General features: G+C 60.5%; 4 protein-coding genes across 5 annotated transcripts; 3 read left to right on the top strand and 1 right to left on the bottom strand.

Annotated features, from left to right (window-relative positions):
• The first annotated feature begins 3473 nt into the window (after positions 1-3473).
• Positions 3474-10569, top strand: MATK (megakaryocyte-associated tyrosine kinase). 2 transcript variants are annotated; one of them, XM_031022280.2, is made up of 13 exons: positions 3474-3665; positions 4999-5058; positions 5412-5525; positions 5629-5744; positions 5831-6089; positions 6542-6635; positions 7918-7983; positions 8750-8849; positions 8939-9023; positions 9111-9184; positions 9328-9523; positions 9942-10028; positions 10122-10569. In XM_031022280.2, the coding sequence occupies exons 2-13, from the start codon at positions 5050-5052 to the stop codon at positions 10359-10361; spliced, it is 1440 nt and encodes a 479-aa protein (XP_030878140.2). In that variant the 5' UTR covers positions 3474-3665; positions 4999-5049; the 3' UTR covers positions 10362-10569. The 2 variants fall into 2 exon arrangements, with proteins under 2 accessions (XP_030878140.2, XP_006751041.3); XM_006750978.3 differs by lacking the exon at positions 3474-3665 and adding an exon at positions 4771-4824 and having other exon boundaries at positions 5831-6050.
• A 178-nt stretch (positions 10570-10747) lies between these two features.
• Positions 10748-16720, top strand: RAX2 (retina and anterior neural fold homeobox 2). The gene is made up of 3 exons (XM_081833181.1): positions 10748-13265; positions 13485-14272; positions 15011-16720. Exons 2-3 carry the CDS (start codon positions 13901-13903, stop codon positions 15347-15349), a joined length of 711 nt encoding a protein of 236 aa, XP_081689307.1. The 5' UTR covers positions 10748-13265; positions 13485-13900; the 3' UTR covers positions 15350-16720.
• On the bottom strand, positions 16289-19401 carry MRPL54 (mitochondrial ribosomal protein L54). The gene is made up of 3 exons (XM_006750975.3): positions 19231-19401; positions 18409-18574; positions 16289-17761 (listed from the first exon to the last, which is right to left on the bottom strand). Exons 1-3 carry the CDS (start codon positions 19346-19348, stop codon positions 17629-17631), a joined length of 417 nt encoding a protein of 138 aa, XP_006751038.1. The 5' UTR covers positions 19349-19401; the 3' UTR covers positions 16289-17628.
• A 735-nt stretch (positions 19402-20136) lies between these two features.
• On the top strand, positions 20137-27470 carry APBA3 (amyloid beta precursor protein binding family A member 3). Its single transcript, XM_006750974.3, has 11 exons — positions 20137-20292; positions 20939-21541; positions 21630-21669; positions 24668-24813; positions 24962-25048; positions 25137-25298; positions 25725-25904; positions 25985-26197; positions 26789-26908; positions 27004-27144; positions 27233-27470. The coding sequence occupies exons 2-11, from the start codon at positions 20966-20968 to the stop codon at positions 27302-27304; spliced, it is 1737 nt and encodes a 578-aa protein (XP_006751037.2). The 5' UTR covers positions 20137-20292; positions 20939-20965; the 3' UTR covers positions 27305-27470.
• Positions 27471-27511: the final 41 nt, after the last annotated feature.

The following is a 27511-nucleotide window of genomic DNA, read 5'->3' as shown; positions in this document are numbered from 1 at the left end:
GCGTTTAGGGTCATCTAATCTGACTCACCAATTGCTCGTCCTAGAGTCTGTTCATTTCAACCCCCCACTTCTGGCCCCATTTTCAGTATTAGGAATCTTTTTGCTTGCGAGTGGCGGAAGCCCCCTTCAGAAGCAACCAAAAACCAACTAGTGGCTTCCAACACTAGTCACAGCACGAACCCGAGGTGTAATTGCATCCGAGGATTTGAATTCTTCCTGCAGGATTCAATCCCTGCTTTCTGGTGACGTAGGAAGGATGTTAGAGTTCGATGCCAAAGGCCAAGAAGGAATTCTTGAGACGTCTTTGGTGCAAAAAGGTGGTTTTTATTAAAGCACAGGGATAGGACCTGGGGGCACAAAGAGCTGCTCTGGGGTCTTGAGGAGCGGCCCATTACATACTTTCAAGTTGGGAGGGGGTTAGGGAGAGTGTAAGCCTCCCAGGTGTTTTGGAAACAAGGCTTCCAGGATCCTGAGGGGTTAGCTATTGTTGGGAAAGGTCGTTTATTACTGCTTAGTAAACCCTCAGTCATGAGACCCTTCAGATGTATATGAAGTGGGTTGGTGGGTTGGTAAGTATGCTTGGGGGATGATTGCCAACATGTATCTTGGGGGGTAGAGATAAAGGAAGTTTCCAAAGGAATTTTTATATGTTAGAGTAGGCTTACAGGATCCTAGGGATCGGGCTAAGATTGCCTTTTGCCCTTAGCAAAGTATTAACATCGAGGCAGCTGAGTCCCTAGAGGAATGTCACTCTGCCTGTTTCAAGGACTTGTCAAGGGGCTGTAGGTAGTAAGGAAATTTAATAATTTTTCTTCTGCCTTTGCTTCCCACATCATTGGGACTGGCTTCCTTCCCAGGCAGGCTGATGGGCTCGGTCACCAAGGCCAGGTCCACAGCCATCACACAGTGAGACAAGAGAGCTGGTGCCTGCATCGAGGAGTCTTTGCAGGACATAGAAGCAGGGCCTGGCTCCGAGAAGGATGGGGGCATCCGGGGAGGCTTCACAAAAATGGTGCCAGTTGAGCTGGGCGTAGGCTGGAAGATGCTGGATGGACAAGGCGGAAGGGCATTCCGGGCAGAAGGGACAGCCAGCCCAAAAGGATGCAAGCTCCTGCCGTTCAGAGTTGCCAGACCGTTGGGTGCTTTGTGGGAGCAGAAGGAGATGAGGCTAGGGAAGCCAGCTGTTAGCCGAACGGGAAGAGCTCGGATGGCCGGACTGAGCGTTTTAGGCAGCGGGGAGCTATGGAAGGATTTAGTGCCGGGGAGGGCCACAGTCACATTTTCATCCTTAGCCATGCAGTGGAAGGTGAATGGTAGCAAGGAGAAAAACTGGAGGCAGCTGGGGAACCAGGGAGGGGCTCCTGTGTTACCAGCCTGCACCAGGTGGGTAGCCTGGGGCGTCAGAGAATTTCTGGAATCAACAGGACAGAAATCTGGAGGGTGAGGAGCCCAGGGCTGGGTCGTTCTGGAATCCAGTCTGATGGTGTGGCTACCAACTGGCTTCAGGCTGGTAGAAGGAAGGGGCCAGTCCCCCCTGCGCCTGGCAGGAGGAGGAGAAACTGGGGTTGCCACCTCTGGGGACTGCAAGACCCATCTAGTCTTTGAGATTCAAAGCGGCCAATTTTTGAATGCCTTCAGGAGTGGGGAGTTCACTCCTTCTGTAGCTCTGACCCAAATAAACCATGGACTCAAACCTATCTCCCTAGAGTCCGGTACAGCTCAGTGCCCCATGCCCATATGCTGGGGGGGGGGTTGCTACACCCCAGGTTAGCCCTTGGAGATTTGGGAACCTGGCACTATCCACCTGAAGTCTGTCGCTCTCCAATCTCAGCTCCTGTGGTTCCTCTCTGATCCCTCCGTCTGGGGTAGGGCCTTCCAGAGTGTGGGACAAGGATCCCTGGGGTCCTGGGGAAGACGTAGGTATTACTCAGACACTAAGTATTGATTCACAGGGGGAGCAAGCCAGCCCCTTTCAACCCTCTCCCCATCTCCCTGAGTGTATCAAGGAGAAAGGCTCCCTGGGGTGCTCGAGCCTCTTAGGGTCTTACACACAGGCTCCTGTCCTTGCCGAGCAGAGAGCAGGCAAGTCTCCATCGTGGGACCTCTGGCTGCAGTCTCTGGTCTGAGTCTACTGGTGTTACTGGGTTTCCTGTGGCTATTTTCATGTTTCTATTTCAGGCAAGTGATGATGGTTTGCCATATATGGTGGCCCCGTGACCCAACTGAATGCTGGCTGCAGGGTCCCCAGCCCTGGATCCACAGCAGTGCCCGAGGCTGGGAGGTGTGGCCGTACCCTGGGACTCTCCCACAGCCGAGCCCGGGGAGCCCGGGGAGCCCCGCTTAGCAGGAATATGCTGGGGCATCCTCCCTGCCAACATTACCACTTACAGTGAATTACAGCACCTTGAAGGAAAGCGGTCTTCTCCCTCCCTCTCCCCCTGCCTACTGCCCTCGCTGGGGATAACCCTAGGGCTGTTTGGAGGGTCCCCTTCTGGAACTTTCCCCGTGTGCTTATTCTCTCCTGTATAACACAAAAGGTTGGTGCTGGTTGTGTTGAGTCACGTGGTGGTGGTGGTGGTTTTCGACAACTGTTGATTCTAGAACCTTGATACATACAATTTCCTAGTTTTTGTTCTAGAATATTCCATAATTGGGATGTTTTTACAATTTTGTAACTGGGCCTCTATTCTGAGAAATCACATGATGCCTTGGAGCGTAGACACTTAGCCTTTTGGGCTGACAGAAGATTAAAACAGGACTCAGGCTCCCTGGGCATCCTGGCTCATCACCCTCCTCCGATGCGCGCCATCCTCGTCCAAGAGACTCATCCCCTAGAAGCAGAGCGATTGCTGGGCCCAGTGCGGAGCTCAGCAAATGCTCGTCAAACCGGTGTCTGAGGTTGAAGCCCGCGCTGCCGGCCCTGCGGAGGAGGAACCCCTGGCCCAGCTGGGGGTTGACCCGGGGCAGGCTCCACCAGGAGGCCTCCGGTTCCACAGTACCTTTTTTCCGGAGCCCCAATATCCCCCTAATGTTGCTGAGGCTCCTAACAATACTGATGACCAATGACATTTTGGAGCACTTGCTTCGCGCCAGGCGCCAACAACCCTCTCGGCAGAGGAGGTGAGTGAGGAGGGCGTTGGAATCGCAGTCCGAAGGGTCCATTGCACAGTCTGGGCTCTGCGGCTTGCTTATCTCCCCAAACGGGCAGCTCACTCTCCCTATTCCCAACCCCCCCAACTCCCCCGCCCCGTGCGCGGCACCCGCTCCGCGCCCCAAGGCCTCCGTTTCCCCGGGTGGGCGGGGTGCGCCCCGCGGCACCGTGCCAGGGAGTGGCGTGGAGCAGGCGAGCGCCCCGGCCCCCGCCCGGGCGGGGCGGGAGGCGCCGGGGGCCTCAGGGGCGGGGCGGGGAGGGGCCGGCGGCGGCGGCGGCGGCGCGCGGAGCCGACCGCAGTGCGGCCGGCGCTAGGACCTGCGGGGGCCTCCCGGGCCGCGGCGCCTCCCGCTCCCCCGCTCACCCAGCCCTCCTCCCCCCCACCCCAAAATGAGGAAACGGAGCAACTTGTTCCAAGTTGTGCAGCCAGGGCTGCCTCGGGGTGCGCAGCCAGCGCGCGGGGGCCCTCCTGGGTGTGGGCGCGGGGCGCGGCCCGGGGGCGCCCCCTGAGCAGGTGAGCGCGGTGGCAGGGGGGTGAGGGGAGAGACCGCGGGGCAGTGGCGGGGTGTGGGGGGGAACCCCGAGGCCTCCGGGGGCGTCCCGGGCGTGCGGCGGAGGGGCCAGTGTGAGCGCGAGTGTGCGCGTCCGGCGTGCGCGGCGGGTACGCGGCTGGGGTAGCGGGTGGTTAGAGGCGATCGGGCGCAGCAGGGTGGGGGTATTTTTCTGGGTGCGAGTGTGCGCGTCTGCAAGCTCCCGGGTGTGTGTATCCGCGCGTCCACGTGGAGGGATGTTCGCGTGTGGCCGAGATGCGTGTGCGCGGCCCTGCGTGTAGCTCTGCGTGCCCTGGTGGCCCAGTGTCTGGCGCCCAGCGTCTGGCGCCCAGGTGTTCAAGTGTGGGTCTGTGTGTGTTGGGGGGGGGGGGACAGGTACACACATTTCTGGCCATCTGAGAGTCTGTCCGTGTGCACCCATGTGTAGAAGTGTATACACCTGTCTCTAGGTGAACGTGCTTTTGCTTGCATACCCGCGTGCCTGTGGGTACTTGTGTCCACCTGTGTCCAAGCCCCATGTGTTTCTGTGTGTGCTCGTGTGTACATGGATCAGTATGCGTGTGAATACTCATGGCGCTGGGGATTTATGGGGGGCAATACTGGAGGGGCAGAGGCTCATCCCCTCAACCAGTCCCACTGCCCAGCCACCTGCTGTGGGGTCCAAGGAGGAGAAAAGGGGTGGGAAAGACCCTTCCCCAGCAGCAGTAAGAGACCGCATGTCTATCCTAGGTTGGCATTGGAATTGGGGGGCATCAGAGAGGCTAGTTGACGGCCAGAGAAGCCCAGCAGGGCTGCATGCCCCCTCCCCCGACCCCCTCCCAGCCCCCACCCTAGGTTCAGAGATACTTGGGAATGACCTTGAATCATCCTCTGTTTCCTTGCCCTGCCCCTGCCCACTTACCAGAAAAGAGGAACCAAGCTCAGTTAGGTGGCACCATGTTTCCCACCCACTGTGGGGCTGCTGGAGAGCCTGAGCCAGGCGCTCCACCCCTCCCCACCCTATGGCCACTTGCTCCGTGCCCACCTTGTGCATCCGTTGCCCTTCCGGGACAATGGCGGGGCTAGACTCTGGTTTCCTCGCTGATGTTCCATGGCTGCAACTCTGATAAGGAACTCCTGTGGGTAAAGACCGCCTCCCCAGAGGGGCTTGGGGAGCCACCACCTGGAACCCCCATGGGGATGCCCTCCGGTACTTGCCTCCACCTGGCCTGGGCGGGAAGTGGTTAGTTAGTAATTGCCCCGGGCCCCAGCCTGCCTCCAATCTGGGCTCTCCAGCTGGTCTCTGCCTGCCCCCAGGTGAGCCCTCGCTTCCTCCGCGCCTGGCACCCCACGTTCATCTCAGCCAGGATGCCAACGGTGAGTACCCCCAACCCGGGTGCCTGTGTCCCGGGCCGTCCCCCACCCAGTGCACACCCGCGGGACCTCAGCCCCATGGGGGGGGGGCGCTGTACCTGTGACTCCAGCCCCCTTCAGCCAGTGCTGCACACTCTTTCACGATCACCTGATGCTACATTCCTGTCACCTTTTCTTCCTGACCTTCTGCTTTGGGCCCCCGGGTTTGCGCCTGATAACTTCTGCCCAGGCTGCTCCCTCTTGATTTCTGTTCTGTCTCTGCCTTGCTGTCTTTTGCCCAATTTCCGTTTCTCTCTCTCCCTGGGCCTCCCCTTCATGCCCCTTGCCCCTCCCCCATCCCTCCCGCCCGGCCCCAGAGGCGCTGGGCCCCAGGCACCCAGTGCATCACCAAGTGTGAGCACACGCGCCCCAAGCCGGGAGAGCTGGCCTTCCACAAGGGCGACGTGGTCACCATCCTGGAGGCCTGTGAGGTGAGTGGCGGCCGCCGGGCCTGGGCGCGCTTGGGGAGGGGTGTCTCTGCCGGGAGCCCGGACCCCGCCGCCCCACACCCACCGCCGGCTCCCTCCCCGGTAGAGTAAGAGCTGGTACCGTGCCAAGCACCACGCCAGCGGGCAGGAGGGTCTGCTGGCGGCCGGGGCGCTGCGCGAGCGAGAGGCGCTGTCGGCGGACCCCAAGCTCAGCCTCATGCCGTGAGTCTGGGGACGCCCCCCCGCCACCCCCCGGGGCTGGGCGGCAGGAGGGCCCGGCCCGCCTGGCCCAGCGTGCCCTTCCGCAGGTGGTTCCACGGGAAGATCTCGGGCCAGGAGGCCGTGCAGCAGCTGCAGCCGCCCGAGGACGGGCTGTTCCTGGTGCGCGAGTCGGCGCGCCACCCCGGCGACTACGTGCTGTGCGTCAGCTTCGGCCGGGACGTCATCCACTACCGCGTGCTGCACCGCGACGGCCGCCTGACCATCGACGAGGCCGTGTGCTTCTGCAACCTCATGGACATGGTGGAGGTGCGGCCGCCGCTGGGCCTGGCGCCCCAGAGCCGCATGGTCTGCACCGTGGAGGTGGAGGGACCCCAGCCCCCCCCCCATTCTGGCAACCGGGTGGGCCCGGGACACCCACTGCTGCACGCACAGTCCCGGTGTGGGAAGGAGGGGCTAGTCTCCGTGGACCACCAGCCCCACAGCTGGTCTGAGTCCTCTGGGTCCACCTCTAGGGAGGGACTGGGGTGGCTCCTCTGGGGACCCCTGGGAACCTCCACGTTGACACTGATCCGGAGACCACCGCCCCACCTTCCCCAGGATCCTCCTGTTTCCTAGCCTGCATCCTTTCCGTTCCCATGGAAACCAGCCCAACTCCTCCGGTGGGAAGCAAAGCCCCCTTCTCCCCAGCTCCTGCCCACCCCCTTCAGAGAGCCTCCCTGGGGAGGGCACAGAAGGCAGGGGTTCCCTGCACCCCTGGCGGGGCTCACGGCTCCCTCTGCCCCGCCCCCACCCTGCAGCACTACAGCAAGGACAAGGGGGCCATCTGCACGAAGCTAGTGAAACCCAAGAGGAAGCAGGGCACCAAGTCGGCAGAAGAGGAGCTGGCCAAAGGTAGGGGCCCCCGCCCCTCCTCATGGGGCCCGTGGCCAAAGCCACATTGCACAAGCATGGCTTGCTGTGCCCGGCACTGCGAGCGAAAGACCTGAAGCAGCGCTCGGGTGGGGCAGAGGTGCCCACGGACGCCCATCGGCCCACGAGGAGCAAATTCGGGTGACACCTGCTCTGCTTCCAGGCCCCCATCATCCACCAGATCGCCTGGGCCAGAGGCCCAAGCCCGAGCCCCAGCCTAGCCTCAGACCCTCCCACCAGACCGCCTCCTCTCTGGAGAGCATTCCCCTTCCACCGGACCCCTACCTCAGTGTCCCCAGAGGTGACTTTCTATCATGAAAATTCACCCACATCACTCTCCTGCCTTCTAGAACCTTCCCTTGTGGCTGAGCCATCTTAGTTCATCTACAAGACCCTTCCTCCATGCTCCCTACTTGCCTCCTTGTTTTCCTCTCGCCTCTATGCTATTGTGCATTCTGTTCCCTCCACCCGAAGTGCCCCTCCCGCCCCTGAGTAATGAAATCCTCGATGCTCAAGGCCCCGAACAAATGCCCCCTCCCACGGCCACTCCTCCTGAACCTGATGATCGTGTCTGTCTCTCCCAGGGAAATCTGGACGTCTCAGGGATGGCCCCAAGGGGAGGCTGGTGTCCCCATGCTTGATCATAACTAAGGGCTTGTAATTTGGAGGGGGGGCTTTGGGCAGGAAGGGGAAGGAGCCTATGGAACCTACTAGAGAGAGGACGGGAGAACATGGGCATGTTTGAGACAAGGAGTCAGGGAGGCTGGACCCCAGATGACCACTTAGAATGCTGGAAGATTCTGGAAGATTCTGGAACCTTTGCCAGAAGATTCCAGAAGCTTTACCAGTCTCCATGTCTGTTGTATTTTTTGCTGTGTGTCCTGGGTGGCCAGAGGTAAAGGACTATAAAGGGAAGAGCCCCTGGGGTATTTGGAGGGACAGTCTCCAGGTAGAAGAGAGAAGGGCAGCCCTAAAGGGTTTGCCAGCGCCACGCCCTGGACCCGATGGGGCATTCCTGGGAAGCCATGCTGGGGTCCATCCCCCACCCCGTAAGCCCCTTTCCTCAGGTCATCCTGGGGTACACAGGCTCTGTTGCTTTCCAGCACTTGATAAGCAGGCCCAGGAGTGGGGTGTCTCGGACAAGCCCTTGACCATTGCTGGGAGCAGCTGAATGTGTGCCCCTGGCCGGGGCGCTGTGGGGGACACCACCCAGCCTCTTGCCAGGTGGAGCCCGTTCCCCTCTGACCCGATCCCCACCCCACAGCTGGCTGGTTACTGAACCTGCAACATTTGACGCTGGGTGCACGGATTGGAGAGGGTGAGTTTGGAGGTGAGTGGAGGCCTGGGTAAGAGGCTGAAGGAAGGGGGGCGTGTTTGGGTTTAGGAGTCATGAGGGGCGAGTTAATTCACACCCATGTTAGCACCAGCTCTGTGAGGGGGGCTGACGTCGGCTCAGGTGGGCACTCGGTGATCAGTGATCGTGCTTGATGCCTTCCCACCTCCAGGCCCTGTGCTCGGAATGCCACTCCTGGAAATTGTCACTTGGAAGGCTCTGGGGCTTGCTTAGGTCAGGGGTTGGCCTACCTTCTCTGTAAAGGGCCTGAGTGCACCTATTTTAGGCTTTTCAGGCCAGACGGTCTGAGTCAGTGTTCAGCTCTGCCTTTGTAGCAGGAAAGCAGCCGCAGACACAGGTAAATGAATGGGCGGGGCCGTGTGCCAATAAAACTTTATTTGTAGACACTGAAATTGGAACTCCATGTAATTTTCATTTATTGCAAAGTAGTGTTCTTCTTCTGATTTTTTTCCCAAACATTTAAAAAGGTAAAAACGGCTCAGAACTTAGGGGCCTTAACTGACTGAGCCACCCACACGTCCCTGAACTTAAGGGCCTTGCAAAAGCGGGGTGCCCTCTGACAGGATTGGATCTGGCCCCCGAGCTGAAGTTTGCAGACCTGGGTTCAATGCTTCTCTTTGATCAGCTTGTAGGGGTGAGGGGTTTTCCAGGCCTGGGGCCCCACAGCAGTGTTGGGGTACGTGGGGGTCGGGGTAGGTGGGTGTTCCCAACTGTCTGTCCCCATACCCGTTCTCCCCCCCAGCGGTCCTGCAGGGTGAGTACCTGGGACAGAAGGTGGCCGTGAAGAACATCAAGTGCGATGTGACAGCCCAGGCCTTCCTGGATGAGACGGCGGTGATGACGTGAGTCCGGGGGCGGGGTGGGGGTGAGGAGGGCATCCCGGGGTCGGGGTCCCAGCCGTGCCTTCATGGCCCACCTGCCGGCCCCCCAGGAAGATGCAGCATAAGAACCTGGTGCGTCTGCTGGGCGTCATCCTGCACCAGGGGCTCTACATCGTCATGGAGCACGTGAGCAAGGTGGGGGTGGGGCCTGAGGTGCCATCGGGGCCTGGGGGGCCCTCTGAGCAGCCTCGAGCCCCCCAGGTCCATCTCCCTCCCCCGCAGGGCAACCTGGTGAACTTTCTGCGCACACGAGGCCGGGCCCTCGTGAGCACCCCCCAGCTCCTGCAGTTTTCCTTGTGAGTGGGGCTCCCGGCGGGGGGCGGGGAGGGGGGGCCTTCCAAGCTCAGGGGGACACTGAGGCATGGAGCAGGACAAGCCCAGCCTTGGGAGTTTGCACCCTTGCAGCCACACACCCCCTCGGGCCCTGCCCCCTCCCCAGGCACGTCGCCGAGGGCATGGAGTACCTGGAGAGCAAGAAGCTGGTGCATCGAGATCTTGCCGCCCGCAATATCCTCATTTCCGAGGACCTGGTGGCCAAGGTCAGTGACTTCGGCCTGGCCAAAGCTGAGCGGAAGGGGCTGGACTCAAGCCGGCTACCAGTCAAATGGACGGCGCCCGAGGCTCTCAAACATGGGGTGAGCCCCCTCCGCCCCTGGGACCCTTGAAGCCCTGGTTCCGCCTGCTCTGTGACCTTGGGCACATCTCTTATTCTCTCGGGACCTCTTTCAAGGGAATGGCTCTGCCACCCCAGTGAGTGCTTGGCCCACGGTCGTTCCTTTTAGCCCGCGTCTGGCCTCTCCCTTGTGTGACCCTCTCTGGGCCCCCATTTCCCCATTTCTGAAACAGACGGGCTCTGTGCTGGGGCCAAGAATAACAAGGCCCCCTCCCTGCACTGGGTCTGAGTCCCACTCGGCTGGGGGAGGCTCAGAGGGAGCAGTCTGTTGGGAGGAGACCAGAGAGTGAAGGTCAGCCCAGGAGGACTTCCTGGAGGAAGCAGGGGCTGGCGCAGAAGCCCTTCGGGGCCCCTCCTCACCCTGATCCTGGGCCCCACAGAAGTTCTCCAGCAAGTCGGATGTCTGGAGTTTCGGGGTACTTCTGTGGGAGGTGTTCTCATATGGCCGGGCTCCGTACCCCAAGATGGTGAGTGGAGTGTGCGGGGAGGCACTGGGCCCCCTGCGGGTCTGGTGACTGTGGCCCTGACCGAAGCCATGCCGGTGTGCACTCTGCCCACAGTCGCTGAAGGAGGTGTCCGAGGCCGTGGAGAAAGGGTACCGCATGGAGCCCCCCGAGGGCTGCCCGGCCCCCATCCATGCCCTCATGGGCAGCTGCTGGGAGGCTGAGCCTGCCCGCCGGCCGCCCTTCCGAAAACTGGCAGAGAAGCTGGCCCGGGAGCTGCGCAGCGCGGGCGCCTCGGCCCCGGTGGGGGGCCAGGACGCGGACAGTTGTCCCTTGCCCCGAGGCCAGGAGCCCTGACCCTGCCCAGTGGGGCCTCGGGCCCCAGAGGAGAGAGTGGAGGGCGCGGGGTGGGGCAGGGGCCAAGGCCTGAGGAGGGTCAGGGCCGGTGAGCTGCCCATCTGGCTCGCAGCAGGGCAGGCCCTCGTGGGGGACTCCAGGCAGCCCGTGGACACCACAGACCGGGGAGGCGAGGGATCAGCGCCTCCATAAAGCCTGGTTCCAAGGACTGTGGGTGTCTGAGTCTCTCTGCAACCCTTGGCGTCCCTCACCCCAGGGGCTTAACACCAGGGGACCCCCCCCGCCGCCATCGCTCAGCCCAGGGCGATCCACCTGCCCGTTGTCTGCCCACTGAGGGGCCCACCCAGCCGGGATCCTGTAGCTGCCGCGGGGACACAGGTCCCCAGGGATGGAGCGAGGAGAACCCCCAGGATCACAGCCACCCGCACGGACCTACTTACCGTATCATCCATGGTTCCCGCTGTGGCCCCCCCATGGCTGCCGTATTCAACCCTTGGGGCCCCAGGCTCAGAGGACCGCGGGAGGGTGCCAGTGGCCACGGAGGCCCGAGTTCCACGCCTCCACCCCCTCTGCCCCAGCCTTGCCCCTCAGGGTGGATGTGTGGGAGCCCAGGGAGGGTCCAGTCCAGCCACCAGACTGACCCAGTGACTCCGGGGGAGACTGGCTGAAAAGCGCCGGCCCTGCCCCTCTTGTCCACACCCACACAGGGGCTGGGGCCCGGGCTTGCACCCCCGAGTTCTGAGCTTTGTGGCCCTGACCTGTGGTGACCAACCATCCCGAACTGAGAGCATTTCTAGGATGGGGGGACATTAGTGCTAAACGTTAGTGCATCTGGTGAACTGGGGAGTTGGTCCCCCCACCTGGGCTCCAGCAGCCCCCTCTACAATCAGGCGTCTTTTCGGGGTGGGGTTGGGGATTGAAGGCTCACACCAGCGCAGGGCTCAGCGCATACAGCTGGTGCTCAGTTACTGCTGCGTCTGACAGTCACCCCCTCTCAGTTGATGTTTCCAGCCAGCCAGCTTCTAGGATGCCTGGAAGGTCTCTGGCCAGGCGGGGGTGGCCCTCACCCCAGGAACCCCAAAACTGGGGCTGGGGAGGGGACACCAGACCATAGCACACCCGCCCCCTTTGGCTGACCCACCCCCGCCTGAGCACAGCCTCAGCCGGGGGGGCTCTCCCAAGGTCACACTGACCTCCTGCGGTGCCCCCCCCCCGAAGCCCTGCCCACCCTCTGGTCTCAGTTTCCCCACCAGCACCTGAAGGGGCTTCGGGATTCTTCCTGGGGGAGAAATGAAGGATGGGAGGCCCGTGGGGCTGAGAGTGGCCTGACCCCCACCTAATCCAGCTGGAGGGGACTCGTAGCTCCACCCCACCCTTAATCCTGTTCTCTAAGCTGACACAGCGTCTGCACCCGAATCAGCCGCACCCGCTAAGCCACCAAAGCCCCTGTGCCTAACGCCCAGATCCCTCCTGCAGCCTCTTAACCCACCCGGGGCCAATTAGCTAATTGGGGCCTGAGAACAGAACAGCTCCTAGTAATGAAGCAATTAGGGACTTAGAGACCACCACCTCCCCGCTCCATGTTGCAGGCCTCGTACCCCGGCCCCAGAGCCCCGAGCCCACCTCACAGACAGGGCAGCTGGGCTTGGAGGGTCCCAGGGAGCCTCGGAAAGCACCAGCGACCCCGCCCGCCCGGGCTCAGGGTGGCTGGGGCCTCCTTGCCCGGCTCCCCCCACCCCTGGGCGCTGAGCCCCTGATCCCCCCTCCCGGCCCTCAGCGGGAAGCACAGCTGGGTCCTCATCCAAGGCCATCAGTGCACGCAGTTGGACGCCCCTCCAGGGCCTGGCCCCCCTTCACTGGGGAGGGGGGTTGCACAAGCGGGCCTCTCCCTACAAAGCCAGCATTCCAGCAGGTGCCTCCCACCTGCTCCCCGGTCCATACACAGGCCTGGGCCTCCCTCCTGTCCTCTGTGTCACTAAATCCATCAGACATTTTCTTGGCCTTACCTTGCCCCCCACCCCCACACTCCCCTCCTCTTGGGCCCCAGGCTCTTTGGGTGGGGGCAGGGGTGGGCAAACCAGCCTCAGGGGCTTCCCCTGGAACCTGCTGTGGCTCTTGGGCCACTGCCTCTGGGAGTCTTGTCATCCACCTGTCCCCAAAACGGGGGCCTGGGTATCGCCGGTTCCTCACTCTTCCGCAAACTTTCTCCCCGAGGATTGTTCCTCTGTCCCCCTCTCCTCCCATGACCATCCCACAGCCCTTGCCCTGATCAGGCCTCTAGCCTCCTCCCAGCCTCCCATCTTGCCCACAATAGATACTCCTCCAAAATGCCATCTGACTGTGTCCCTCCCCTGCTCCACAACCTCCAGAATCTTAGCCTTGCACTCCATCCCCCATTCTGAAGACTTTCTCTAAAAGAGCAGCCCACCCTCTGTCCCCCCCACCCCGTCCCCCCCTGCTTGAGTTTTCTCACTAGCCTTATGACCACCTGACACCCTCTATGTCTTATTTGCTGATTGTCTATCTCCCTTACTAGCATGTCAGCTCCAAGATTTGTGTGTTTTGTTCACTGCTGTGAACAGAAGCTGGTATACAGTGAGTGCTCAATAACATTCATTGAATGAATGAAGAGTGAACTTCTATCCATTCCTCAAAACCCAGCGAAAATGCCCCCTACTCCCTGGTCAGCTCAGTGTCTGGGGGAGCCGACTGGAACTGCCTTCACCTGTCAGGACCTCGGCTTCCCCCACCCCTGTCACCACCGGTGTGTCTAAGAGGACCTTTTTCTGGCCCCAGCTGATAAAAACAGTAGCAGCGGACATTCACTGAGCACCTACTGTATGCCAGTCACTGTGCAATGCTCTCTACTTTCATCCCCTCCTTGCCCCATGAGAGCCCCACCAGGTAAGCCCTGGTGTCACCCTTCTACAGCTAGGGAAACTGAGGCCCAGAGAGGGGGAGGCCCTTGTTGGTGTCCTACTGCGAGGGGAGGTGGACCCAGGCCGATGGTCACACCCCTCTGGAGCCCCAGCCGTCCTCCCCCATGCCCGCCCTCTGCAGCCAGCGCCCGGGCGGGAGGGGCCACCTCAATTAATCACCTCGCTCTAATCTTCCCCTCACCAGACCCCAACCCGCTCCCCGCTTGGTTCTGGCAGGGCCAGGCCAGCAGCAGACGGGGTGCTAGGCCCGCTGGGGCCGGAGCTGCGTGGATACTGGGGCTGTCGAGGGGCTGCTGGGGGCGGTGAGTACTGGGCAGGTGGGCACAGGCGGGCACCAGTGGGAGTTGGGGGTGCAGAGAGCCCCCCAGGATGGAGGACTATGGGGGCAGTGTCCCAGCCTCCTGCCTTCCTGGGGGTCCCAGGCACACAGAGAGGTGGATGGACAGACAGCCCAAAGCTGAGCTGCAGGTCGATGGAGGCCGTCAGGGAGAGCTCGAGTGGGAAAGTGGGAATAGAGGTGGAGGGACAGACACACAGGGAGAAGAGGAGACGCACGGAGAGCGAGAGCATCCCTGGTGGACGGGGAGGCGGGGAGGCTGAATGAATGCAGGCCCCAGCGCGTGTCTCCCCGGCGCATCTCACCCCAGGCCCGGCAGAGGCTGGGGGCTCCCCTGCCCTCCCAGCTGGCAGTCCCTGCTGCTGTCTCACTGCCTTCTGTCCTGCTGCCGCCCGGCCAGGTGGGGGTGCGGAGAAGCCATGTTCCTGAGCCCCTGTGAGGGGCCGGCGGCAGAGGGTGGGGGGCCGGGCCCGGGCGAGGAGGCCCCCAAGAAGAAGCACCGGAGGAACCGCACGACCTTCACCACGTACCAGCTGCACCAGCTGGAGAGGGCATTCGAGGCCTCCCACTACCCAGACGTTTACAGCCGCGAGGAGCTAGCGGCCAAGGTGCACCTGCCCGAGGTGCGCGTGCAGGTGAGGGCACCCCACAGCCCAGGGAGGGAGCCAGAGCCGGATCGGGACCCTCCCGGTGTGTAGGCAGCAGATCTCCAAGCTGGGAAGGCTTCCCAGAGGAGGGGATGTGGGACTGGGACCTTGGTGTTTGAGTAGAAGTTTTCCAGTTAGAAAGCAGAAAGGGTTGGGGCATCTGGCTGGCTCGGCAGGTAGAGTGTGTGACTCTTGACCTCGAGGTTGTGAGTTCGAGCCTCACGTTGGGTGTAGAGATTAAAAATAAAATCTTAAAAACAGGGAGAGAAAGGAGAACAGGTGATCTCTAAGCATCCAGGAGTGTGCGCTCAGCTGTGGAGGGGTTACACCGGAGGCGTTTCCAGCCGGTGCGAAGCGGGAAGCAGGGGGACGGAGAGGCAGAGTGCAGCCGAGACAGAGCTTGTGAAGGGCGTCCAGTGCCGAGCCGAGCGGCTCAGACCCGGTGCCCGGGGCCAAGAGAGGCCGTGGAGCCTGAGGGGCTGGGCACAGTGGTGAGGAGAGCTTAGCTTCAGGAGACTTGGGGCTGATTTGATGGGGGCCCTGGGGGGATCCTTCGCTCGAGGCAGGTAACACTATGTTGGCACTGCAGCAGGTGGGAGTCAGGCTGGACAGCAGGCAGAACCCTGCAAAGCTGGGAGCCCCAAAGGGACACAGTGGGGTGGGGAAGAGTGGGCTGGCTCCTCCCCACGGGCCCTGAACCGGGAGCACCCCTCTCACTACCTCCAGGTGTGGTTCCAGAACCGCCGGGCCAAGTGGCGCCGCCAGGAGCGTCTGGAGTCAGGCTCCGGGGCTGTGGCAGCCCCAAGGCTCCCCGAGGCCCCAGCACTGCCGTTTGCCCGCCCCCCAGCCATGCCACTGCCCCTGGAGCCCTGGCTGGGCCCCGGGCCCCCGGCCGTGCCAGGCCTCCCGCGCCTCCTGGGGCCGGGGCCCGGGCTGCAGGCATCCTTCGGGCCCCATGCCTTTGGTCCGGCCTTCACAGAGAGCTTCACCCTGGAGGAGGCATCCCTGCGGCTGCTGGCCAAGGAGCATGCACAGGCTCTGGACAGGGCCTGGCCACCGGCCTGAGTCTGGGGCCCAGCTAGCCCTCTCATCTCGGCCTGTCCGTGGCCACCCATGCCGGTCCCCTCAACCACCTCCTCAGCCTGCCCTGCGGGGAGACTGGTACCGTCTCAGGAAGGAAACGGCCTGGCCTGGGGCCTCAGCCTCCCCGTCTGCCAGACGGGCGTGGGGTGGATGGTGAGGCTGGAACAGTAAGGCTGCCATCACAAGCCACTCTGTGCCCAGGTCCCCCGCCCGCGCCTCGTCCTTCACAGCCAAGCCCCGGCTCTTGGGCCTCCTGCTCTCTGAGAAATTCCCTGCTTTCACTGCGTGCTCCCATGTGCCTGTCCTGGGCCCATCGTTTTACCCCTTGATGACCACTCAGCTGGACTCGAGGACAAGGAGGCCATCGAGGGCAAGGAGCAGGGTGTGACCAGGCTTGGGGCTGGCCTAGTGTCAGGATGACAGGGGACCTCCCCATGGGACGGGGCAGCGTGGGTCAGGACAGGAGGGGAGGGGCTCAAGGGCAGAAGCTGCAAGTGACCAGCACCCTGCCTTTGAGCTCTGTCCATGAAGTGACCATAGGCTCACTTCTGAGTCCTCACACCAGTGCACACCACTGGGGTTCAAGCTAGTCTGCTCTTCTCGGTTCACTTGGCATCTCATATGCGAGTCCCATGGCCATGTCTTCTTTACCTTGTGGCAGCTGGGTCAATCGCCTGCCCACCCACCCACCCACACACCATCCATCCACCCACCCACCATCCATCCATCCATCCATCCATCCATCCATCCATCCATCCATCCATCATGTAATGCGGACATGATGGTGAACAGACAAAAATCCCTGCCCTGATGGAGCCGCCACTCCAGTGGGAGAAAGAAGCACAATTAAATAAATACATACGTACATAAAACACCAGCTGGTTATAAGTGCTGAGAAAATAAAACCACAAGAGGCAATCCTGAGTGTGTGGCAGGATTACAGTTTAACAGGGTGCTTGGGGGCCTCTTGGAGGTGACATCAGAGAACTGGAGAAGGTAAAACTGGGAACACCTGCGGGAAGAACCACCCAGGCAGAGGGAATGGCATGTTCAAAGGCCCTGGGGCAGGACCAGCCTGGTGTGTGGGAGGAACCACCAGGTACCCCTGGGGCTGAAGTAGAGTGAGCGAGGTGCCAGCAGGGAGGTGACAGGAGGCAGGTCTGGCCAGGTCTTGTGGCCATTCCAACTTTGTTTCTACCCTGAGAGCCATGGGGATCCATGGGAGGGTTGGGACCTGCTCTGGGCGGGCCACCAGGGAGGGCAGGTAATCCGATTGGCAGAGTCCTCCTAAGAGGATGAGGGCTCTCGGTTTCCTGGGACGAGGCAGAATTAGTCCCCAGCCCCACCCACCCCGCTAGACCAGACAGCACAGAGGAGCCTGGAGGGCCCCTGGTCCAGCCCCCCAGGTGGTGCCCGCATCCCGCCACTCCACCCCCTGCAACTGCATACCCTCTCAGGCCTCACCCCAGGGCCCCACGATCCTTCCCCTAGCCAGGCAGGGCAGAAGCTAGGACTGCTAGGAGCTGGTTCTCACTCAGGCTGTGGGTCAGGTTCCTGGTGCCAAATGCAAGACTCCCGGATGCATTTCCTGGTGGGGTGGGCACGGGGGAGGTTGAGCCCTGGGTACTAGTGGGGTGACAGGAGGACAGTGGGTACACCTAGGTCCTGGGGCTCAACTGGCCAATGCAGAGAACACATGACCTTGGTAAAGGAAGGAAAAGGAAGTCCCTTCCCTCTGGCTGGGCTTGCTAAACTGGGTAGGGGGTGTCAGCCAGGAGTCCTGGGGCCACCCCTGTCCAGAACTACCCACTGGGGCTACAAGGACCCAGAGCCAGAGAGAGCCGTCACCTGGATACCGAAGCCCGAGTCCAGCGACCTGAAGGCAGAGCCCGCCCTGGACGCTTCAGTCTCTCTCTCATGTTCGGATAGTTTGGAACGGGTTTGAGTCCCTTGTGACCGAGATGGCGTGTCTAGAAAAACCTCCCCCTGGAGCCAATGGCCTGAGGCACCCCCCTGCCCGCCCACCCAGACAGCAGCCAGGGCCTGCCAGCGACGGTCCCCCAGGGCCCTGATCCAGCCTCGCCGTGGGGACCAAACAGGCACCAGGTCAGGGGTCTCCTCTGTTCTCAGAAAACCCTGTTTTCTCCAGGAAGATAAAGTCTTCCGTGGGGGCTGGGTGGAGAAGATGTTCTGCGCCGCGGGGGTCCTCCTTCGGGGCCTGGTGAGGCCCCCGGTGGCTGCAGGCGGCCGGCCCCTCCCCGCTAGAACTTCTGGTTCTTGCTCAGACGGTTATGACGCCAGATGTTATGTTTTCGCAGCAGCCGCCAGTAGTCCCGGCTCTCGGGGTCCAGCTCCTCTAGCTTCTTGGGGGGGCCCACGTTCATCTGGAACAGCCTGCCGTGGCGTGGGCAGGAGTCAGGGAGGCAGGGCAGACCCCCAGAGGTCCCCCACCCCGGGCACCGTGGGCAGAGGTGGCAGCAGGCTGGGCCCCCCAGCCACATGGGGGCGGCATGATCCCGGGGCACGCCCTCCCACCCCGAGCTGGGTTCCTGGCTGTGGAAAAGCTGCCCCATCCCAGTGGCACTGGTACTGGAGGTGGGCACACACCAAGTCTTGTGCTGCCTCCTGGCCACTGTCTGTGCCGGCAACACCTCCCCACCCACCCACTCAACCTTTCGGAAGCTTCCCTAAGCTTTAAGGATCAGCACAGGTCAGTGGCTTCAATGTCCTGCTACTGGTCCTGGGGCCAAGAGCAAAATCTTCCCTGTATCCTCCCTGGCCCTGCAAAGGCCGGGATCCACCCCCTCCCTGCCCCATCTCCCTCTATTCTCCACCTTCACGTCCTGCTGTTCTGCTAACAAACCAGGTGCAGTCCTGCCCCAGGGCCTTTGCATGGACTCTTCCCTCTACCTTTAAAGCTCCTTCCACCCACTCAGGTCTTGAGTCAGGCCACTCCTCCCCAGGGAGGCCCTATGGAAACCTCAGATCTGAGACCTTGCCCTGGCATGCGCTCTCGGGGCTCTCCAGCCTGTCTCACTCACCACTCGGGGTACTCGGCGTCTGGCTTCAGGACCACGTCCTGGCCCTCCTTGTAGATGTTGACGCCCATGGCATGTGTGGTGAGTCGGACGGGGTCTGTGCACACGTCTGGGTCCTTCAGGGCCTCACTGGCCACTCCACCTTTGCCGCCTTTGCCCCCCTTCATGACTGGGGGGTGGGAGAGAGTCATTTCTGCCAGCTGCGTCCTCGGGAGGCTGGCCTTCCCTTCTGACCCCTCTTTCTCCAGGTGGACCCCGGCCCCTGACTAGACGGTCTGCTGCACCCAAGATGATTTTAAGTGGGACGTGGATACTGCATTAAACACTGACGCTTACAGTGACCAGGTCATTGCTTTCCAATTCTGTTTATCTCACGGAAAAAGGGCTGGTATGCGTCTTGAAGGCCCCACATTTTGTCAATTCCCTCCTTCCAACAAAGGAGGTCACGCCAGGCTATACCCGGGTGATTTTGCCTTTGCTTCAGTGGCTAAACCTCAGCTGGGCCCCACTGCGTCCTCAAAGTTCCGGTGGCGACTTGCTCAAGATCACACAGTGCCTTTAAAAGGCCCAGCCAGGGCTGGAACCCAAGCTCAGGACACCGCCCCCCCCGCCCCGGCCACCGCAAGAAAAACACCCCGCACCTGCGCAGTGAGTCCAATCACGGCCCAGGTACCTCACACTGCGCCTGCGCACATAGCTCAGCGCCTGCCTCTTTGCGCTTGCGCACTGATTCTAGGAAGCACCTCCCCAAGCCAGCGCCTGCGCACTACTAACTCCCCAGTGTCCCAAACCTCTCCCCTCTGGGTCCCTCTTAACCCAGCTCACCCGGTCTCTTGGCATAACCCCGTACCAGGAGCCTTCCAGGCTCGGCAGGGACCGGGAGCTCCCGGGCCCGCCAGCCGGCCCAGGTCCACGTAGCCCCAAAGAGACGTCTGGCCGCCATGACGTATGCTGACTGCCGGCACGTACCCTCTTCCGGGAGACGACAGCGGCCAAGGGGTGCTTGGGAGTTGTAGGCTCCTAGAGATTTCTGGGAAATGTAGTATTCCAGTCTCAGGCGTTCAGGGTGCCTTCTTTAAAACTTTTAGATATCCTGTTACTGTTAAGAGGGGACTTTCGAGATATTTCATTTACTTATTGCCCTTCTTCAGTTATCACTTACTTTAAGATCACGCCTTATGCATTCCTGATTCTATTCAATGAGCAATTAATGAAAGTCTAAAAGTAATTCGGGAATACCTAATAGACTCATTATATCCCAGCCCTTTTGCTAAATCCGTAACCAGCTCGATCTCGTTTAGTCCTCACAAGTAGGAGGTAGGTACTATTATTATCCCCAGTTTAATTGCGGAAGCGAAGCTCAGGGATGGAAAGTTAGGCCAGGACTTGCCATTCCGCCCCGCTACTGTGAGCGAAACCGGAAGTCCGTCTACATTAGGGTCCCTGCGCTGCTTCCGGTGTCTCTCGAGTCGAAAAAGACCGCCCCTCACTTTAATATTTCCCAGTCCCATTTCTTCCCATCTGCCATCCATTGGAATCATGCCCACAGCCGTAGATGGCAGGCAGTGATCACTAATCCCAATTTGTAATTGAGGAAATAGGTCCAGAGGCCAGCCGGGACTCCTACTCTGTGTAAACTGAGGCCCGGGATTCGAACCCTTGATTCCGACACCTAGCGCTCCCGCACGGCGAGGCTAGCTGGGAGAACTACATTTCCCAGCAGGCCCCCGCAAACGCGCGCAAGCCCAGTAGGTCCGAGAGCTGCAAGGACAGACCTGCCGGCGCCGCGGCCGGGAATCGGCGAGCTGCGGCCGGTGGAGGACTGTTCGGCTGGGGGCGTGGGGTTCTGGGGGGGCCTCGCGGTCTGAGGCCACCTCGGTTTGGAAAGTGAGTGTCCCGGCGGGGGCAGAGCGGGGTCTGGAGCTGGCGGCTGAAGAAGGGGGTCTGAAGTCTCGAGGCTGGGGTCTGCGAGAGGACCGGGGTCTTAACTCCTAGCTTTAGGTGGAGTTACGTCTTCAGGCTGGGTTCTGAGGTCCGGGTCAGAGTCCGGGGTTGATCTTGAGCGTGGCATTGGAAGTTTTGAGAGTAGGCTCTGCTTTCTGGCGTCTTGGAGCTCTAGTATTAAGTCTGGGGTCCTGGATCTAGTCTTAGGCTGAGGTCCTGAGTCCGAGGTCTCGGGGACCTGCACCTACCGGGTCTGTATAGTCAGGCTGTGTCTCCAGCCTGGGTTACACGACGCGGTGGGGGGAGACTTGGAAGAACCAAGTCTGGGGGAACAGGGTCCACGGGTGGGGAGAGGCCTGGGCTGACAGGTACAGGGGAGTACTCCGGGGTTCGGAGCCTATGAAGCCACTGTCTTACAACTGCCTGTTCTGCATCTTGATTTCCTCTTCTATAAATTGGAGATCATAGCGGACCCTTCCTTGCAGGGTATGGTGGGGATTAAATTCTGTGTTCTACATGAACAGCACCCACCTAGAGCTTGGCACCGCGTTGGCAGTCAGGAAATCTTATCTTTGAATCTCTCTTTCAGATGTTGGCCTGAGCCTGGGGTCCAGGCATGGAATTCCTGACAACCTCCCAGTCTCCCTCAGGCCCTCCAGCTATGGACTTGGAGGAGCCCAGGGACACAATTTCACCTTCCCAGGACCTCACCCCCAACTGCCAGTGGGACCCGGTGCCGGGACGGTCCGGCAGCCTGAGTCAGATGGAACTCGATGGGCCAAGTGTTGAGGACCTGGTGCAACAGTTTGAGGCTCTGCCTGGTAATCTGGTGGGCTTGTCGCCGGATGGACCTCCCTGCCCCTTGCATGTGGCCACGGGCCACGGCCTGGCCTCCCAGGACGTTGCTGATGCCCATGGGCTCTTGTCTGCCGAGGCCGGCCGGGACGACCTGCTGAGCCTTTTGCACTGCCAGGAATGCCCTCCTTCCCAGTCTTGTCCCAAGGAGCCTCCGGACCCTGCCCCTCGCCCGCTGCAGCCCCCTGAGGACCCAGATGGAGATACCAGTGCCCCGGAATGGGCGGAGGGAGCTTCTGCCGAGCAGGGCGGCAGCAGGAGCTCAAGCAGCTCCCCGGAACCGTGGCTGGAGACGGTACCTCTGGTTGCTCCTGAAGAACCGCCTGCCAGTACCCAGGTAGAGCCTGTCCCGCCCCCCAGGCTGCCTCTGCTGCCAGGAACCAAGCCAGGGGACTCAGTCCTGCCCCTCTTCTGTCTTCTTCCAGAGCCCCAAGACCCTGGCGCCATACCCTGCCCTCCAGGAGGGTGAGTGTCCTGCCCACCCTGGCCCCAGGGACTTAGCAATTTCAGAATCGCCCCAATCAGGCTTCTCCCAAAATGGCATAAAGTTTGCCAGTAAGGAGTTGTTTCTAGAGAGGCTCCGAGGTTGGTTGAGTAGATTCCGGATGGTCTGGGAGGGGAGAGAGAGTGGTGAGAATGTTCTAGAATGAATAGGGGATGGAAGGGCATGTGTGGCATTTTAGCATGGTTCTAGAGCAGGGCTTGGCAAATTACCATCTGCGATCAAATCCAACCCACCTGTTCTGGCATGTCTTGTGGGTTTTACATTTTTAAGTGGTTGGAAAAAAACAGAATAGTATTTCTTGATGCATAAAAACAATGTGCAACTCAAATTTCAGTGTCCAGAAATAAAGTTTTATTGAGACACCGTCATGCCCATTCATTTACGTATTGTCTACCGTGGTTTTCATGTTACAGTGGCCAGGTTGAGTAGTTGCAGCGCAGACCATCTGGCCCACAAAGACAAACGTATTTACTGTTGGGCCCCCTGCGTAAAAAGTTTGTCAATCTTGGGATGCCTGGATGGCTCAGTCACTTAAGTGTCCAACTCTTGAGCTCAGCTCAAGTCTTGATCTCAGGGCTGTGAGTTCAAGCCCCACGTTGGGCTCCAGGCTGGGTGTGGAGCCTGCTTTAAAAAAAAAAAAAACGTTTCTCAATTTCTGCCCTGAAAGCATGGAAAGAACCAGTTCTGGGCACCTAGAATGTTCCAGGATTTCCCCCCAAACTACCTGAGGCTGTAAGTCAAAGAGCAAGTTTTATGGTTGTGGGAAAGTGAAGCTGGTTTGGACTTACAGTTCCAAGAAGGTGCTGGAATCATGGGTGGAGCCATGACTCACCTTGGGAGTTCCAGAATTTGGCCTTGGTTCTAGATTAAAAGAACCTGGGCTGATAGTGTTCTAGAATGGTGAACAGAGCTGTCTAGACTGGGGGTTTCGTAATCATGGGGTGAATAGAGCTTTCTACGATTCTAGCTCAGGGGGTGTTCTAGCACTGTGGACAGGGCTGTCTGATTCCAGAGTAATCAAAAAGTTCTAGAGTCGTGTTATACAATAGAATCATAATGTGAATGATGTGTAACTTTTTTTTAAAAAGATTTTATTTATTTTGAAAGAGAAAGAGTGCGTGCATGCTAGCAGGGGGAGGGGCAGAGGCAGAGGGAGAGAGAAAAATCCCAAGCAGGGGTGCCTGGGTGGCTCAGTTTGTTAAGCATCTGCCCTTGGCTCAGGTCATGATCTCAAGGTCCTGGGATCGAGCCCCACGTTGGGCTCCCTGCTTCTCCCTCCCCCTCTGTCGCTCCCCCTGCTTGTGCCTACTCTCTCTCTCAAATACACAAATAAAATCTTAAAAAAGAAAAAAAGAAAATCCTAAGCAGCCTCCCTGCTGAGCGTGGAGCTCGACACAGGGCTCGATCCCACGACCCTGAGATCATGACTTGAGCTGAAATCAAGAGTCAGATGTTCAAACAGCTGAGCCAGCCAGGCACCCCTGTGTGTAACTTTTAATTTCCTAGTTATCTGCTTTAAAAAATAAACATAGGGGTGCCTGACTGGCTCGGTCAGAGGACGTGCGACTCTTGACCTCGGGGTCATGATTTCGAGCCCCACTTTGGGTGTAGAGATTACTTAAAAAACAAAAACTTAAAAAAAAAAACAGGAAAAAGTAATAACATTTTAATGAACTCAATCTATATAAGGTGTCGTTTCCACATATAATCAATATCTTATAATTATTTTACCCTTTTTTCATACTAAATTTTTAAAATCTAGTGTGCATTTTCAGGTGCCACATTTCAGGTGCCCAATCCCCACACGTGCCTGGCTGCTAGCATATTGGATGGTGTGGTTCTAGAACCCGAGAGTGGAGTTCTGTTGTTCCAGAATCTTAGATCACGAAAGATAATGGGCAGAACCGGCTGTAGTTTAAATTTACTTCGAATCATCCAGAGCTGGGGCCTGTGCCTGCAGTTCTAACCCAAAAAAGCAACCACGCCTGGTTAGGACATTCTGGGAGAACTGGCTGGTTCTAGATTGCTCAGGGAATTACGGAGCTCGACGGCAGAGTTCTGTGTGGTTCTGGGCTAGGTCGGTGGAATTCTAGAACTATGTGCAGAGTAGTCCATTTCTGGACTACTCAGATCATTCTTAGACTCACTGGGGACAGCTGAGGTGTCCCGACTATTTGAGGATGTTCTAGAACCATAGGAAGAGCTACCCAATGCCATCATGATTAAGAAGTTACAGAATCACAGAGTGGGAAAATGTGGTTCTGGAGGGGTGCTGATTTCTAGACCCTGCAGAATTCTGTGGTTTGAGAGCTGTCAGGGAGCTCTAGAACCACAAATGGAAGCCATTTGGGGTTCTGGACGGTGTGAGTTTTAGACATGTGGGACGTTGTCTCTTCCTACTCTGATTGGGCAGTTCTACAACTATGGAGTAGAGTTGTCTCCAGTCCTGGGCTGACAAGGGAGAAATCTAGAACAGTGGGCAAGGCTAAATGGCTTCAGATTGATTCGGGGGATTCCAGAACCATTGAGTACAGGTGACTATGGTTTTATAATGTTGCTGGTTTTAGAAATGGGACTGCCTGGTTCTAGCCTGATGACAGAATTCTAGAAACACAAGGTGGAGGTGCCTGAAGGCTAGAGCGGTTTTTGGATCCTGCCGTGGTTCTAGACTCTCAGAGGGCTCCTGACACTGGGTCCTCTGCCCTGGAGTCCTTGAGCCGTGGACAGAGTTCAGCTGGCTCTAGACCAACAAGAGGCTGTGGATGTCTGTGGCTCCTGCTAATGGGATGGTTCTGGAACAGTGGGCGGATGTGTGTGGCTCAAGAGCACTAAGCCATGGGGTAGAACACTGTGCTTCCAGACCACTGAGGGAGCCAAGACCCAGGGCAGAGCCCGTGGGGTTGGACATGCGTGGCTCAGGGCTCCCAGGGGCTGACCCTCCTCCACTGTTGCCTTCAGTACCTGGTCCCTGTGACCATGAAGACCTCCTAGACGGTGTCATATTTGGGGCCAAATACTTGGGCTCCACCCAGCTGGTGTCCGAGCGGAACCCGCCCCCCAGCACACGCATGGCCCAGGCCCGGGAGGCGATGGACCGTGTCAAGGTGAAGCCAGGGCTGGGCAGGTGGGGTTCCCTGGGGCCAGTGGGCGGGTGGGTGGGTGGGCTGCCGGCCAGGTCCTCCAAGGCCCCTGGAGCCCAGCGCGGCAGAGGCTGGGTCTTCGTGGGCCTCCACCTCCCACCCACCCCCACAGGCCCCTGACGGGGAGACCCAGCCCATGACGGAAGTGGACCTCTTTGTGTCCACCAAGAGGGTCAAGGTTCTGACGGCCGACTCCCAGGTACGGGGCCAGGCCCGGCCTCCGGGGGGCGGGGGCCCCGCCCAGCGCCCGCACAGCCCACCCAGGCCTGGTCTCCCCCCTGCTCCAGGAGGCCATGATGGACCACGCCCTGCAGACCATCTCCTACATTGCTGACCTTGGCTGCGTGCTAGTGCTCATGGCCAGGCGGCGGCTGGCGCGGCGGCCGGCATCCCAGACCCACAGCCATAGGCTTTACAAGATGCTCTGCCACGTCTTCCACTCCGAGGACGTGAGCAGCCCCGCTCTGGGCGTCCCGGGGGAGAGGGGGACTCGGGCCGGCCCCACCCTCTTCCAGAGCCCACCTGGCCACACCGTCACCACAGCGTCCTTCCATTGGTCCTCGGCGCGGGCCGCTGTCTCCCTTCCCGCCCCCGAAGCCCCTGGTCCTTCCCGTAAGCCTTGGAGACTGGCAGCCGACCCCTGAACCTCCCCGCTCCGGGCCTGTCTCCCTCCCCTCCCCCTGCCCCCCATAGATTCCCCAAGACAGCGGCTGGTTTCCACAGTCCCCGAAGCCACAGGGCATCGCGCTGTCTCCTGGGAATCCTGCGCCCCGTGGGGGTGGGAGGGCTTGGCTCTGAGGACGCCGGAGGGTTTGGGGGACCTGAAGGAGGTGGGTGGGACACCCCCCCGAGAGATGCTGCCCATCGGCCTGCAGGCCCAGCTCATCGCTCAGGCCATCGGCCAGGCCTTCACTGTGGCCTACAGCCAGTTCCTTCGGGAAAGCGGCGTTGACCCCAACCAGGTGGGCGCCCAGCAGAGCCAGGGCGCCGCGGGCCCCGGCCACCTCCACAATGGGGACCTCGACCACTTCTCCAACAGCGAGAACTGCAGGGAGGTGAGCAAGCAGGCTGGTGGCCCCCGCCAGCCCCCCAACAGAGCAGCCCTCATGCCCCCCACCCCGTGTCCCCCTCCCAGGTGTGCATCGAGAAGCGCCGGGGCGAGGGCCTGGGCGTGGCCCTGGTGGAGTCGGGCTGGGGCTCTCTGCTGCCCACGGCTGTCATCGCCAACGTGCTGCATGGGGGTCCCGCCGAGCGCTCAGGGGCCCTCAGCATCGGGGACCGCCTCACTGCCATCAATGGGACCAGCCTGGTGGGGCTGCCCCTGGCCGCCTGCCAGGCCGCCGTCCGCGTGAGTCCCCTGCAGGGTAGCCGGGTGCCCTTCCCTGGCGCGGTCCAGAAGGCGCAGGGTAGAGCATGAAGTCCTACCTGCGCCGGTGTGCTCAAGGAGACGGAGCCTTGGAGAGGGGACGCTACTGGTCCGGGGGGGCCTTGATGGGGTGAGGGCAGGATTTGAACCCAGGCGGTCTAGCTGCAGGGTTGGGAGCCTTCCTCTCTGCCCCGAGGCAGCCAGTGTGTTCTTGAGTCTTGACCCTTGTTGCCAGCTGGGGAAACTGAGGCCCGGAGCAGGGAAGGACCTGGCCAGGTTAGAAGGGCAGGCCGGACATGGTCCACGCAGCATGTTACGTTTGAGTGTGGCAGACGCTGCTAGAAATGTGCTCTCGACAGGGAAATTGAGGCCACAGATAAGGAGGGGAGAGGTCACCGCTCCGACCCGAGGCCGCCCAGCTTGAGTCTGTGTTCTTAACTGCTTCTCAAGGGGTCTTCTAGAATCTAGAGCCTTGACTCTGAAGCTCCATTTCACGAGTGGGTAAACTGAGGCCCCAGGGGGCTGCAGTGTACCGAGAGGCCCCGCTAGGCCAACGGCCCGTGTCCTGCACAGGAGGTGAAGTCACAGACCTTGGTGACCCTCAGCATCATCCACTGCCCGCCGGTCACCACAGCCATCATCCGCCGGCCCCACGCCCGTGAACAGCTAGGCTTCTGCGTGGAGGACGGCATCGTGAGACCCCAGCCCCAGGACGGGGTCGGGGGGTGGGACTGGTGGCCCCGAGCACGGCCGCCTGAGCCGCCGCGGCCCCTCCCTGTCCCCTCCAGATCTGCAGTCTCCTCCGGGGCGGCATCGCAGAGCGCGGGGGTGTGCGTGTGGGGCATCGCATCATCGAGATCAACGGGCACAGCGTGGTGGCCACTCCGCACGCCCGCATCATCGAGCTGCTCACCGAGGCCCACACGGAGGTGTGTGGGCAGCGGGCGGGCGGGGGCGGGGGCCCTCCTGCCAGTGCGGGCCCGGCCCGAGCCGCCGGCCTTCTCTCTGGCCCCCCAGGTCCACATCAAAATGATGCCGGCCGCCACCTACCGCCTGCTCACCGGCCAGGAGCAGCCCGTGTACCTGTGACCAGCCACCAGCGCCCCCCTCCCTCCCTCCCTCCCTCTGCTGTGCCTTAGCCCCAGCAGCCCTGGGAGCCCGTCGCGGGGCCTCCAGGGCTTCTTGGCGCCGTGTTATTTTCTGATGTAAAACATTAAATGCTTAAAAAAAACGGGCAAAATCTTGGATCGAGGTCTGTGGGGTTGAGAGAGGAAAAATAGGACCGACTCTCACTCC

The sequence above is a fragment of the Leptonychotes weddellii genome, chromosome 1, assembly GCF_054177405.1.
Source record: "Leptonychotes weddellii isolate Sample4059 chromosome 1, ASM5417740v2, whole genome shotgun sequence".
In the NCBI taxonomy this organism is placed as follows: Eukaryota; Metazoa; Chordata; class Mammalia; order Carnivora; family Phocidae; genus Leptonychotes; species Leptonychotes weddellii.
The sequence above is the reverse complement of the archived record's forward strand: the minus strand, read 5'-3'. Positions and strand labels throughout refer to the sequence as shown.